Source organism: Drosophila sulfurigaster, chromosome 2R (assembly GCF_023558435.1).
Source record: "Drosophila sulfurigaster albostrigata strain 15112-1811.04 chromosome 2R, ASM2355843v2, whole genome shotgun sequence".
Classification (NCBI taxonomy): domain Eukaryota; kingdom Metazoa; phylum Arthropoda; class Insecta; order Diptera; family Drosophilidae; genus Drosophila; species Drosophila sulfurigaster.
The window spans coordinates 33,287,100-33,303,270 of NC_084882.1; the positions used below are offsets into that span (position 1 = coordinate 33,287,100).

General features: G+C 35.0%; 1 protein-coding gene across 1 annotated transcript; it reads right to left on the minus strand.

Annotated features, from left to right (window-relative positions):
- Positions 1-18: 18 nt before the first annotated feature.
- LOC133835530 (axin) lies at positions 19-15,768 on the minus strand. Its single transcript, XM_062265510.1, is given in 13 exon segments — positions 19-1,261; positions 1,323-1,670; positions 1,729-1,873; positions 1,941-2,199; positions 2,259-2,393; positions 2,460-2,556; positions 2,647-2,781; positions 3,687-3,715; positions 3,717-4,356; positions 4,421-4,653; positions 4,714-5,082; positions 12,473-12,537; positions 14,513-15,768. Coding segments are annotated over 11 exon segments (2,238 nt in total). The 5' UTR covers positions 4,807-5,082; positions 12,473-12,537; positions 14,513-15,768; the 3' UTR covers positions 19-1,137.
- Between the last annotated feature and the right edge of the window lie 403 nt (positions 15,769-16,171).

Below are 16,171 nucleotides of genomic sequence, written 5' to 3' on the forward strand. Positions count from 1 at the left end.
TCCGTCGTCAAGCAAATGTTTTCCAACTATTGGAGCAATTAGCACTCATTGTTTTTATCAAATGAAATGAAAATTGTGTCCAATGGTAAATACAAATGTGTGTTTTCGTTTTTTTGTTTTAATAGTAGACAATAGATGTAGATGTGAAAGCACAATGCATACCATATATTTGTATGCAGTTGTGTATAAATACATAAATTCAAATGTACATACTTTCTATATACGCAGTATAATAGATTATACAAAAATAAAACAGATTATATTTTGATTTTTTGTCGAGTTTGAATAGAACTTTGTTAATATCATCATATCATCTTCTTTACGTTTTGCTTTTTTCGTGTTTTGTTTTTTGTTTTCGTTTATATCATCATAAAATGCACATTATAAAAATATTAACAAAATTTATTGCAGGCAGTCCATAGTTAGTACAAAGTAACAAACAAATCCGAATTCAGGAATACCCAGAGAACTTTCTAAACTTTTTCGCTTTTCAATTAAATATGCTGTGCTCAATCATTATGTTTCTATTGTGGATGTGTGTTTGGGTGTGTGTGTGTGTTCAAGAGTCTCACCAAATTGGTACGGGGAAACGAATTTCGGATTGATTTCGTTGAGTTTAAATGGTCGAAAACATACAAATACAAATCATACGTACTTATCATATGCATATCTATCTATATATATAAATGTACGATTCGTGTTTGCTCGACTTATTCAATAAATAATCGCACGTACATATAAAGTTAACGTAAATGTTCGTTAATAAGACTAATGTATGTATTCTCTCTCACAAAAGCAAAGAAAAAAATACCTCCAGATGTTAAAGGACGAAATTATGAAACAGATTGCTCCCCCCGCCCCGCCCCGCTCCCACAAAAAACCCCATTGCCCAATCCCAAAAACCCGATCCCCTTTCCCATGCGTACAATAGTTGTTTGTTTGTGATGCTTGCAAAAGCCTATTTTGAATGTACAGTTTTAGTTCTATTTAAGTTTTGATTTCTTGGGAATAGCTTCTGATATTGTATCTCTAAGATGTACATTACACCGTCCTCGTCATCGTTATCCTCATCATCATTATGACCCCCCAGCATTCATAATTTAGCTTAATACAAAATCTACATGTTAGGCTTAATAATTATTCCGATGGTTTGACAAGACCCATCGCTTTGTCTCCAAACAACGGAAGTATGTCGGAGTCGTTAACAATTTCTTCCTGAATCACTGGACTGTCTGGATCCTCACAATGCGTCTTGAAAAAAGAATCTGCAAGCAAATCCAATATATGTAAAACAACAAATAATGATATTAAAGAATTGCACATACCTGAAGTGTCCCCTTCGGGGCAGATAGTCCTTGAATTGGCGCAGGGTCGGCTGAGTACCGGGTATTTTTATTCTGTAAGGCACTGGCTCTTCACAGAATAAAAATACCACAACGGTTTCCGGCGGCTTGATTGGCAGTGGCGGTGGATTCGCCACAGCCTGATGATGCAAAGTGCCGCTGCAGCTGCTGCTGCCAAAGGAGGCGAGAGGTTGCTGCTGCTGCTGCTGTTGCACCATATGGGATTGCAACTGCTGTTGGGCGTATCGACGAACACGACGCGGCTCGTCTTCCAGTCTTCGTTTTGCCTCCTCCAATTTCGAGGCCGTGCTTGAACCAGAACGGGAGCTGAAGTTGAATTTATATTAGTTAAATGTTGAACTGGGATATAAAACTTCGAGTTTACCTAGTCTCCTTGTATTTCATGACGGTATCAGCTGAGAACATGCTAATGCCGCTGTCTGTGTTCATTGAAGGCCATTTGTTTGTGAGCTTCCTAGAGCAGGAACTGGGATCGGGCATGGACTTTGAGTGCTTCATTGAGTGGCCACCTGTTGCGTGGTAACAAAACAAAGAATTAATTGCTTACTCGTTTCAATTTAAGTAAAAGCGACTTACTCAAACTCATGGCACCATCACTGACCATGCCCGAGTCATGGGTTGCAGTGCGTCTTCTCGATGGTATGGGCGGGCAAGGTGACATTGTGCCAGGTGAGCGATGTGGCGTCTGATCCTTCCACACTCGCGACACATGCTGGTCCAGTATGTCTTGGTCGTTGTCTTCGTCCAATGCAAACTTCTCCCGTATCGCCTCGGCAAATGCACGATCACTGGCACTGGATCTTTCGTTGTTCGGTAGCGCAGCACCAGGCATTCGCTATAGATTTGAAAGAAGATGAGTACAAACCATCTATGTAGATATTATTCACAGCTCACCTCTAAACGTGCACGCTCCTCCAAGTCGCGTTTACGTTTCACTTCCTCCAGCTTAGGTATCAGCAAGGCCAACAGTTCGTTCTCCTTCAGCGGTCTGTGCTCGTTCGAATGTAGTCGTTGCGTTCGAGGTATAACCTAGGGATTAACAATACAATAATGATTACAAAACACATTTCTTTTTCGTTTTCATTTGTCTGTTACCTGAAACGTGTTGGTCTCCTTATTCGCCATGGCGCTCTGACGTATGGCCTTGCTTTCAGTCGAACTGTGTCTGCGCTCTATATAAGGTCGGCCATCCCTGAAAGATGAAATTGAATATAAAGGCATTTTCAATACGATTGTTTTGTGCATCTTTAATCCCGCTTATGTGAGAGGGCAAACAACTCACATTGAACAACTGGACAGTGACATGGTATCAGAGTCGGTGCGGCCGCCGGAGCTAACGCTTGCCCTCTCCGAATCGACGCGTGAATTGGGTACGAAGGATGTGTTTGTGCTCGCAGTATAGACATAACCATGAGCTCTATATACATCGCATATACACGCATGCATAATACCGTTGGGGGTGGGGCGGGGCAGCAAATGCATTCATAATTCATTCAGTGTTTTGATCCATGCAACAAATGCGGCGATATGTACATATAGTATATAAATTGTTGTTTTATGTGTGTGTTCCATGAATAATTACGAAATCAAACAAAGTAAATCACAAATAAATGATGATTAAAATCCAAAGTTGTTTTGAATGGGTTTTCGTTACGGTGAGTGTCACATATTGTTGGTCATGTTGGTTGTTGGTTGTTGGTCATGTTGTTGTTGTTGTGGTGGATTCGTGTAGGTGGAATCGTGCGTGCGTGCGTTTTGTTTGTTTGTGGTGATCATAAAAATATGTAAATAAAAAAGAAATCAATAAAAAACAAATTAACACAGGAAATCAACAGAGATATGGCATTAAAATAGAAATTAAATCTATGCTGTCGTAAAGTAATTAAACTTAATTTAGGTTTTCGTTGACTAAAGTATAAAAAGTTGTCTTAACAATTATAAAAACTATACCGACTAATAAAATATTTAAACAGCTTGGCATGCTAATGAATTGGTTATTAAATATACATAGTTATATACTATAAAATGTAATATTTGTAATTAAATTTAACTACATATTTATAATGTAATTTACACAAGATAAATGGTATACAATTTAGAAATAAATCAGAGTCTACTTCTTAAAATTGTATTCAAATATTAACTACAAATTCTTTAAGAAATTAAAAATCAGTAGGTACTAAAAATGACTTCAATAATATTATAAATTAGTTCTGCATAAAACTATTCTTTCTTCGCTAAGAACATGCATTCCAACTATTATAAAAAAACTATTATTTTTCATTACAAAGATATCAATGGCTTGGATATCGTATTACATACCCGGGAGGTCTAATTTCCAGTCTTCTTTTTTTGCGTGGCTATCAATAGATCGCGCGTGAGTCGCATTGGGAAATCAATCTGAGCCCGTCCGCCCTCCACTTGCACCTTCTCGAAGTCATCGCACAGCGACAATTCCGAATCCTCGTGCAGCGTGGGCAACGTGGAGCTGCGCGGCAGTGTGTCCGTGGCACTAATCGAGCCACTCGAACTGGCGGACGTGGATGGGCCATAGACACTGCCGCTGGCGCTGCAAGTGCCGGCGGGCAGCACATTCCCGCTGCTCACTGGCAAATTGATAAAGACGCCCGGCGGCAATGAAGCGCCGCCCGCAGTGGTGACCAGCAATTGCTTGGCGGTTGCCGCCGGCAGAGCACAGGCGCCGGTGACGCTGCCGTTGTTGCTGCCACAACTGCCGCCGCTGCCGCTGCTGCCGGCGCTGCCCGATGCGGTGGTACTGAAGCGCTCCTGCACCGCAGACATTTGCTGTATGTACTGTATGTACATCTCGGAGCAGAGGAAGCTGGGGTAAATGTTGTCGCGTATGGTTGTCTCCACATGCTGCTGCATGGGATCGTAGATGTGGGGACTAAGCGGGATCTCATTGTTTTTTATTGCCTTGATTTGAGTTCGCAAATCATCGGAAATGGACAGCTGGCTCTTACGCAAAAATCTACAGAAAAGAATATTAATTATAGAAAATAGAAGAGTAGTGTGTTTGAATTTAGAGAACTTACCTATAAATGGCTCCGATGATTTGCTTCACCTTCTCAGGATCGGTCTGTTGCTTGAGACCTTCGCAGGCAAAGTAGAAATTTAGATGATCATTGTAGGCGGGCGCCTCCTCCTCGACATACTTTTTGAACAACTCCACCCCATCGCGATCCTCGAGCAGATGGTTAAGCGTCCGCGCCCAGTTCAGATAAGATGGAGGTGAGTTCTTTGAGGTGTCTATCACCCCTTCGGTCATCTGTCGATTGAGGAACGTAAAAAATATGACTCAAAGAGAATCTTAATTGTTGTTAAATACCTTTTTAACTCGGCTCTCTTCTCCGGGTACAGGTGGTCGTGGCCCACTACACTCATTATCATCATGTTTCCGGAGTCCCAATGGATGGCTCATGCCACTTTGAAATTCGCTCGCTTCTCTCCTTTTTGTTGGCCAACACTCAAGCCGTTTTTTTTGCTGTTGTTGTTGCGATTCGTTTTCAGTGTTTGCTAAATATTTTAACTAACTTTTTGTTGCTTTTTTTGCTTATCGTTAACTTTAAATACAATCAAAGGTTTATCATTTAACTTTTAACAAATCACAAACGCCAGATATTTTAAAAATATTTGGGATATGGAAGATGTTCTTGGTGTATTTCGTTTGCGAATTTGGAAGGCAGTTAGACAAGGCCTGCGAAAAAGTAAAAAAAATGGAAATACATGTTAGAATTATGTTTCAATGGAAGAATATTTTGTAAATACTATGAATAATTTATTATGATTCAAATTATAATACAAATTTTAATTTTCCTCTTATGTTAGATATAATATATTTTTGTATATAAGACATCCTCTTGATTATCATAAATTTATGTATTATATGATTCCGGAAATCTATCATTATTATAATTGTTTTTAAATGTAATTCAATTATTTCTTATATCTTACACAAATGAATATTATTATTCTTAATTTTTTTTCTGTTTATTGGCTAAGATTACTATTTTAAATATAATCAAATTATAGTTGTTAATTTTGATCATTTCAAATGCTCTCTTCTTTAAGCAGTTCACTTATTATGCAAATTTGGGTTGTATTTTGAAATATTTTATGTTAAGATGTTGGTGAATTTTGAATTATTTTTTTGTATTTTGTAAATTTCGTTTAATAATTGGGTTATTATTAGGTTGCTTAGCTTTAATCAAATTAATCGTTTAATAATTGGGTTATTATTAGGTTGCTTAGCTTTAATCAAATTATTGAATATTTGAAATTCTTGAAATGTTTGTAATTTGCATTTTTTTGATCAGTTTTTTATTTATTATTATGCGAATCTTATTTTGCAATTGAAATTATTGTGTAATTTGTTATAAATTGGTTTATTATTGGACTGAATTCTATTTATATATTTTGTATTATATTATGTATTTTATTAATTGGCTTATTATTGTAGTAATTAGGCTGCTTTATCGTTGTAATATCCTTTCAATTAGTTGTTAGTTTAATGCTTTACATGCAATATTATCTTTTCAATTAGTTGTTAGTTTAATACTCTATTACAATAATATCCTTTTCAATTAGTTATTAGTTTATTATGCATATTCATACTCTACCCGAAAGCACAAAGTCGGTTCTGCAACATGAGCTGACACAAAGACTGCAACTGGAGAAGTGCAACTTGATTGATTGATGAAGCGCGCCAAAGGACCTTCATTAAATTAATTGCCGTGCTCAATTGTCGGTTAACTTTGTAGCTGGGCGCCAAGTGGGCGCCCAAGTTGGCCAAGTTGCAAGTACGTTCGTTATAAAGGGAATAACAATCTTAACTTTAGCAGTTAGAAATGCACAGCACTATATACATACATTCATACGAACATATATATAATTTGATTTCTAAGAAATTGAACGTCGGCGGCCATTTTGAGAGCGTTTTTGATTGGTTCGTAATATCGACCAATACAATATATGGCAGGGCACATGGCGCACATGGCAAATGGCACATGGCATGGGCAAAGGGAAGGACAATAATCCATTATGTACGAAATTTGAAAATGGAACGCACACACAAACACACACACACACTCTCACATAAAGAGAGAGAGCGAGCTCAAACAGGGGTCGGTTGGCATTGCTGTTGGTGGTGAGGTGGTTGCTGATGATGATGATGGTGGCTGCTGCTGTCTGACGCGCACAAAAATCAACAATTCCTTTTTCTTTTTTTTTCGTTGTTGTGCTGCCGCAGTCAAAGCAACAACTACAACTACAACATGAGAGCGCAGTGTCGCCCGCCGAACAACAGAGCAACGACAACGACAACTGCAACGGCAACAACACAATCACAAAGCAGCAGCAACAGCCCTTCCCAGCCACACACACACACACAGAGAAACACACTAACACAGAGATAAAAGCGTAATAAAGGGGATGAATGTCTGGTGCGACGACAACGACAACGACGATGACGATGACGATGACTACAAAGAGAGCGCCGCCAGAGCCAAGGAAACTCATCAAAAACGCCATTTGCATAGCACTCCATTACAGCCAAAAGAACAAAGAAAAGCACAATTAAAACGCTCAACACACACAGAGCATAGAGAACAGTGCAGTGCAGCAGAGAGAGATGGCATCATAACATTGCCTGATACGTGTCCTGCATCCTCCCACACATAGTATATACATAGATATATATACCCTAGGCATCCGCTGGCCACTTGAAGTCCCCTCTCTCTCGCTCTCTTTGCAGACAAGTTGCGGCACCCGACAGTCAAAGCAAAAAGGAACCTATTGAAAATGCGCGAAAGGCGCCTCCTTGAAGCCTACTCGCGAAATGATGAGCAAAAAAACAGTAAAAACAGAAGAAACAGTAAAAGAGAAGTAAACAAACAGAAAGATGCTAACCAAATCCGGAGACGCCTCATAAATGCCGACAACATCAAAGATGCAGTTGGCTTTTAATGGCATAATGCCTGTTTCTAGTGCACTAATGCAACAAGGCTCCAAGATGCCGGCAAAGCTAAAGAACAACTCCTGGCTCCTTGCTCCTCCCCTCCTCTTTAGGTCACTTTATATAAAACCTTTTTAACAACTGAAGAACAAAAGTTAAATTCAACTAAAAAGCTATTCACATCATTAAGAATATAATCCTTTTAGACTTAAAAGAATTCTTATTGTCATATGTTATAAGTAAAAATGCAGTCTCATGGAAAATATTATAAATGCTTATTGATGCATTGGAAATCAAATAAATTAATGAATCTTCTCTTAAAAATAATATTAAATCAACTAAGAAGCTATTCAAATAACTAAGGATGTAGACTTAAGATATTTCTTATTGTCGTACGTTATCAGAAAAGTGTCTCATGGAACATATTATAAATGCTTATTGACGCATTGGGAATCAAATAAATTAGTGAATATTCTGTTTCGTAAAAAGAATATATAATTTAATATAAACTGTATAATGTCAAAAACAGCGAAAAAGTTTTTTGAAAACTACACTCATGAGCTAACTTTGATTTTATAAAACTTCCGGACCGTGGCGCATCTTACTAAGAATGAAATTGTTAAAATTATAAATAATATTAAATTCGTATCCTTAAAAAGGGAAAATAATAATTTAAAGAACTCAAGTTTAATTTACGATTAGAAAATTATAAAATTAAAATCATTTATCTTGTATTAGATTTTAGATTGCGATCAAATATATTAAATTTGATTTCCGAAATGAAATAGAAGATTTATTCAACTTAAAACAGGAACTAAGGATTTTAGTGGAGAAATTATTAAGATGTCTTGAAGATAATATAGTAATATAAATTCATAACAAAAACTAACGATGTAATGGAGTACATATTAAGATACCTTAAAAATAATAAACAATATTTATAAAACTTTAACTTCTTCCTCTCCATTTCCTAAGTTTGATGATCTAAAAATCCTACAAAAAAGCGGAACAAATGAAAACGATATTCAATAGCCTTACCCGGATAATCTTTAATTCATAATTTTAGGATTATTTTTCAATCCAAATTATCATTCTAAAGTGAGAGAAGAGTCTTATTGTTTATAAACGGGAAAAGAATGTTTTCGACCTAACCAACGAATGACTTGAAAGACGAACTTTTTCTTTCATTCCATAAAACTTAATTTACTTTAACATCTTGAAAATATTGTGTATCCATTCTGCTGATTAAGTTTGTGACTAGTAAACTATTAGATAACTGACTAAACTGTATTTTATAGGATATAGAAGTTCTATCAAGAAGAAACAAAGAACATTGGCAGAAATATTTAACTGGATACGGTTTAATTAATACGCTTTAGATTAGCTTCAAATATTTTAGTAAGTTTGTAGCAAAATTTTAATTTAATTGGTGGGCACAAACTTTAAAATTGCATTTTTAAAAACAAATTAGAAACAAATACAGGAAACTACTATTAATGTTTAAAGACAAATTATTTTAGTGCGCGTATCTAAAATGTTCTTGAATTTCAAATAAAATCTACGGAAAATGAGATTTATTGTCGATTTTTTTTATTGATTTGCGAGCGAAGCGAATTGAATGCATTTTCAGTTCCAAAACACAAGTATCAAATGTAATTTGTCGTTAATGATTTCAAGAAGCTACTTCTTAATGGTGAGATGAGCACAAAATTGCAAACTAATCAAGTGCGAATGGCATGACGGAAATTATTGAGGCACTTGAAGAGAGAATCGCTTTATTAAATTTGTAGAAAAATATATTTGTAGAAATTATTAAAAACATAATGTGAACTTATTGTGGCATCGATTTCCTTTGTATCTTAGTTCCGAGTGGATGAATGCCAGACAAATATAACAATGTGCCTTAGGGGCAAACCGAGGGATATTCCCTCGACAGAAGATTAAGGTACGAACAATTGCATTATCCCTATTAAATGCTGAATGCTTCGCAGGATAAATGCCTGCCAGCCTACAAATTATGAGTTCATATGATTGACAGGCCAGACTGACGAACCCAAACCTTGACGCATAATAGAATCCCGAAAGAATAATACAAAACGCGATGCCGAAAAGGATAATTGCGAGCGTATGTCGAAGAAACAGACTTCAGGATACTTACGCACCTGATTTTGTATCTTGGATTGAAAGATGGAATACTCAACGTGACACAAAACACACATTTGACAATGGCAAATTTCGCAGGTACGACAATACTGCTTAAGGTGCAAAACTCTGGTTGACAAAGCACGCGGTTAAAATGTTCGAATGTTGAATGTTTAGCACGAGTCACGAAAATCCATTGACAAAAGCGAGGCAACGGCACAAAGCTAAAGAGTCAAACTGAATCCTGATGCCGCCGTCGCTGTCATCATCGCTGTAGCTGTCGCATCCCAAGCAGACATCCACAGAGTCCACTACAAACACACCCCAAAAAAAAAACAAGATTGTTGTACATAGGGAAGTTCGTTGTAGAAGTATATAATCATTGAATTGTACTTCTCTTCTTCGTTTTATTTTCATCATTTTTATGTGGGTGGGTTGCACACAATTGTTGCATGCTAAACTGCAGATTAATGCGTCGTTTTTGGGAATATTATTGAAAAATGTTGGCAATACTTGAAGCTCCCCCAAAAAGCAGTTGATGATGACTAAGGCGAAAGCTGCCCACTTGGCTGGGAACTGAGCCGCTTTTCCCTGACCGTCCAACATAAGGATGCTTCATGTACAACGACAACAACAATAGGCAATAGAACGTATGCTCGACTTCGAGATACCCGCTAACTTTATTTGAAGGTAAAAAAGCCTTATATAGGATAAGAAATTTATGTGATTTTTAGCTGACAAAATAATAATTTCCTAAAGAGCTTTTAATTTTATGAGATTTGATGGAGTGTCAGAGATTATATAGAGACTGTCATAATATTCCAGTATTTAACTTAAAGTTTGATATCTTTGACAGATAAAATATCGTATTCAATAGGTTCATAATTTCATAAATTTAATAAGTTTAATAAGAATATATAGAACTCAATTTACATCAATTATTTAGCTAATAAAATACTTTATTCAATAGATGGTTTTCATAAATTTATTAGGCGATCAAAGATTATATGGAACTCCACTCATTTTTAGCTGATAAACTAATATTTGGAAGGTTCTTAACTTAATAGATTGTCTTGAAACTGGCAGAGTTTATATAGATCACAATTCCTATAATTTAAGTATTCAACTTCAATCATATTTCAAGGCGTTGTTAAAATATAAATCCAGCTCGATCATTAAAAAGAATTTAGCTCCAAATTAGTGAGCCCCAACCTATACTATCAAAAGATTAAATGTTCTTAGAACCTCAGACAGATAAGCTTGCCAAAAATAAATAAGATGATTTCTTTGATTGTCAAAGATTATATAAACTGTATTCATGATTCTTAGCCGAAAGATTAATTTTTTCTAAAAATTTTCTTTTTAAGTTTAATAGATGGTCTAGAAACTGAGATTGTATAGATCGAAATTCTTATAATACTTTGATTTCAATCATATATCTAGGCATTTATAAACGTAGTTAAATTATAAATCATGCTCAATGGTTAAAAAGAATTTAGCTCCAAATTCGGCAACCTCAACTTGTAATCTCTGAAGATTAGATATTTATAGACAGAGCTCCTCTAGAATAAATATGATGAGAGATGGTCAGAGATGCTTCCTGCTGCCTTAAACTTATTTGGTTAGCAGTTAGTTGATAATACTCTACCAAGACCATGAATAGCGGGTATAAGAACAACAACAACAAGTACAAAGGATGTTCTTTTGAAAGTGTCAGTGGTTGCGGCACAACTGTTTGTGTGTGCGAACGAGATGCCACTACGGAATAGGAGTCATTGTGTGCCTGGCGAACCAATATGCGCAGGTCCAGAGCCCCTTTCGCTCGTACATAATACAAAAAAATGGCAATGGGAATTGGTTGTTGTGTGTGGAAATGGAGGCAGAAGCAGAAGCAGCAACAACAGCAGCAGTAAGCAGGGGGAAAGGAAAACAAACCCAAAGCACGTAGTATTATACAATTCGAACGTTATATGTACTTGTACAATGGATTGGGTAGAACAAGAAGAGGGTTGTTATTTCCCCCCAGGCCATCTTTATATAGTTTTAAAAAACCTCCCTCAAAGCCACTCAACCCATTCGCTATTGCAGCCAGAGTTAAACTCAAAACAAATATGGAAATTATTTTCCAATAAGTTTCAAAACAATGAACCGCCAGAGAGAGGCTCCGACGGTGCTCCCCGCTCCCCGCTCCGACCATGCTCCGAGCTCGAGAGTCTGCAATTAACAGTTTGTTTCTAATGAGGTTAACGGCAAATAGTCGTCGTCGACGTCGACCGCCATTGCGCTCAATGCTCAGAGTCTGATTCAAGTCTAGACTGTAATAATAATACAGAAAAACTGGGGGGAAAATTATCGTACTTGCTCTCTCGGCCGCGTCCTCGCACATGGCACCCATTGACCTTCGTAGTTCTTCTGTTTTCACAATGTCGATGGTTCAACTTTACCTTTGAAAACATTGCATAGTTAGTTGCATAACGACAGCAAGTGCAACTTTAGTATGTGCTTTTTTCAGTTATTTAATTAGGAAAACTGAGATTCAAATTGATGAGACATCCTATTGTTTTCCTTGAAGGTTATTTAATGGATTAGTATATAAACTTTTTCTTAGTTGAACACCTTATTAAATGCAAATGATTATAAAGATTATGTAGTTCTATTCACAAACACTTTCTTTCTTTTGTTATAAGAAACTGTAACTAATAATTGAATCCTGGATAGTTCATTACTGTGTGACCTATTGGAACTTTTTATAAAATGTATAAATTATCTGAATCATATAAATTTTGGAAGCAAACTTGAGGGGATTAAAAATATATATGCAAAATGGTATTATATTCTAAGCGCACATTAGAATTTCTTTTTAATTTCTCTACAAATCCAACAACATCCAATTGACAACTGATCTACACTAATTATAATGCTTTTTATAGATTTTTTCTTGAATAAATGCATAACACAAAAATGGAAGTGTGAAGTGAAATAATTTACTTACATGAGTAATTCGCATTAAGATTGTGTGGATAATAGGAGATCGTGGGATTCCAAAAACTGCAGTTTCTGTAAAAGAAAGGTAAAATATATTGTCTTTTTATTCAATATATGCCAGTGATATTTATATATTATATGAGTTTTGTTTTAATACATTTAACAATTATAAGTAGTCTTCAACATAATTCTAGAAATACGTGCGTTGATGGGATAATCTGCAGATGGTACGAACAGATACTAAAACAATAAAATCTGGTATATTTTTCCTTCCACAGTCAGCTTATTGAATAATTGCTCTGCTTACTTTCATTGCGCATTTCTAGCATAGTCAAGAAGGCATTATACAATTGAATTGGTTAATCTCTCAGATAGTTCCGGAAATCTCGTATAACAATCTTGTAGATAACGATCAACTATCCACAAGTGAGGATACATTGAGGTTCATTATAATGCCTTCGCTCTTTGCTCTTTTTTCAAAACTAAACAAAAGGTTATCCAACATAAATTCCTTTGTTACTTTAATTAGAAATTATTGGAAATTTTAATGATGTTTTATCATCAGAGAGAATAAATTATACCGTAGTGAATTTCTTGAAACGACTCCAAAATATAATTACTTTTAAAAAAATGTATTCGATTAATATTAAAGTACAATTTCCATCCGAAGAGAAAGTAAAAAAATGCACATACTTTTGTATTCAATTATTTTGAGATCCACTTCCGAATAAATTTGTAAATATTAATAAAGAAAATATCGAGTTATTTTAAAGAACTATCCAAACTTGAAAAATTGGTTTCCAGATTTCTTACAATACATTTCTCGTCTTTGAAAAACAAGGAGTGATAGTTATTAAGGTACTTCAAATTGCAATCAAATAAAGTATGTAATAAAATTGTTTCGGCTTGAAGTGAATTTTTTGCTCACTGCACATCAAATTGAATAACCCTTATGAATGTGGTTTGAAAATTCTCAGCGCAATATTTTTCAAGGGTGAAAATTGAAATATTTTTCGCACGAATAAATTTCGCCTTAGCAAAAACGCAATGATTGAGAATATTTCACATACGTAAATTGCTTATTAAACCATGCAACCTAAGAGTTAGCTGTTGAATATTGCAATAGAAATCATAATCTAATATTTATAGAGATGTGAGAGGGTCTAGTGGAAATATATTGTACATAAATATGAAAACCGGTTAGATTTATGCATTTATTTAGAATTTTATGTTACATGGTACTTTAAAGTCAAATATGTATAGAATATGATTTAAATTAACTAATTCTTGATAAATATATATTTTCTGCTAAGTTCATATATTCCACAGAAAATATACAATGTAACAAAAATATACAAAAAAAAAAGTTAATAAAATGTATACATATTTTAATTTTAACAGTGTTTCAAAATTAAACAAAATATATAGATGATATTATTTCATTAAAAACCTCAATTACTATAGATTACTCAAAATCTCCCTTGACTTTTAATTTACAAATTTTTCAAAGTCGCCAATCTTAAGATCGGTCAACTTTAAAATCTTATTAGTATTACTTTTGTTCGCAATTGCTTGAATGACTTTAAAGTTAACATTTCAAACTACATTCCTCACTAAACAGATTCAAAAGAGTATCAAACTTAAATATTCCTAGCATTAAATCGTAAGTTTATTTAACAATGGAAATTTATTTTTTCCTGCCGAAATAAAAAATGTAGACAGCATAGATGCTTATAGAGATTTTATATTAGCATACAATATTTACTTTTCAATAAGATTTACGAATTAAACTACTCAAAGAGCATTGAACTGAAGTCTGGATAATATATTATGAATGGAAAATAGTAAATTATCAATATAAGCTAAATATCACTTTTGTGATGTGTCCTGAATATTGAAGCTCCTAAATCACCTCAGCATATGTACTTTCAAATCAAAACATCTGTATCTGGATACAAATTTGTTCAAAGGATTGAAGAGACACACAAGTTATGAATATAAAAGATAAAAAGCAGACTGTAGGCTGTAAATTGATTTAAATATTTACCTTTAAATGATTTGTAATTGAATTGAAGCTCATTTAATGCGGTTGATAGTGTGTGGCCCTCGTGCGTAGCAAATGCAAATACGTTGTTGTTGTTGTTGTTACTGCTGCTGCTGTTGCTGATGGTGGTAACGACGAGGTGGGTTTGGACGGGTGTAAATTTATTGTTGCTTTTGTTGCTGCTGTTGCTGTAGCGGCTGGACGTGATTTCGATGGCAAATCCGATGAGGAAGTTTTCATTTTGATTTAAATGCTCAACGAAGAAGAAGAATTCGTAACTATTCAATAATTTGTTTGGAGGGGCGCGGGGTAAGAATTGCACAAGTAGATTCAGGTCTATGAATGTTCAACAAATGTGCCCAATATGCAACGTTATTATAACGTTAACGTTTCAGTTCAAACGTAAACAACAAAAGAATGTAACAAGAGTAAGAGAGAGGCACGAAAACGGCAAATGGCGACAAATTAAATGCTAAACAAGGCTTCTTATATATTTTTGACGACAGCAATTCCAGAGGCAGTCGCCGGTTATTAATATTATGTTGTTTTTGTTGTGGGTTTTTCTTTTAGCACCAGGCGCGGACGCGGAATCTGATTTTTTTTTTCTTATTATTTTAGGTGGTAGTTGCGATTGTCTTTGAATGCATCCTCCTTGAACAATTCACGTTTTTGCAATTGCGGACGTATTTACAATATACTTAAATCACTTTTGGTGGACATTCCATCAGTATATTTTCGCGTTTCACTGTGGCAGGAGTTGGAGAAGTCGAAGCAAACTCCTCTGGCAGCTCTCTTGGCCAGAGAGAACGCAGTGGAAAAATCGTAATTTAAAGCATTTTTCACTTTCAGCTGCACATTTTGGCAAAAGAACCGAACAATCGTCGTAACTCTAACTAAAACACTATTTAGCACTTAGCAGCACTTGCTATAATGTGTATCTCTTCTGCTGTTGCTGCTTCTTTCAAATTTTATTTATTTATTTTGTGTGTTCTTTTTTTGTGTATTTGTATTTTTGTTGCCTCGGTCCTGCTGCTGCTGCTTGCTGCTTCTTTGCTGTTTGATTTTTAATGGACGTTCAGTTAGTTGCTTTGTGTAGTTTTAGAATTGTAAATGTTTCAAACGCGAGCACACGAGCATCATCGGTTCATTGTTATTGAATTGAATTTATAACAAATGTAATTTATCTATTAGCAAAACAAAATATTTCGAGGCAATTTTTTTTGTTTTGTTAGCCACTTTTAAGGTTAGAACCAGCGTGACCGCAACTTCAATTCCAAAATATACTATTTTATTGCGAGAAAAATATAATTTTCTAAAATATGTAGGGACACACTTTATTAGTGGTGGGGCAACTTTCTATAAAAAGCCGAAATTCCATCAATATATTTTCGCAATTTTATTTTTTAAATAAGTTAAAAAATAATTTTATCTATTTATTTAAGCTTCAGCTTTTAGGTGAAGTTATTTTACAAACAAATATAGTCAGAATATACTCAAAATATACAATTTCAGTTGTAAATGGTAACACTGCTTGCATCCTGGGATACTCGGCAATCGTTAACTTTATGACATTCGATATTATCCTTGTATCTAAAATAGAATTAATCGTACGACAATGATTTAATACTGAAATACTTATTGTTAGTTTTTTTTTATCATTTA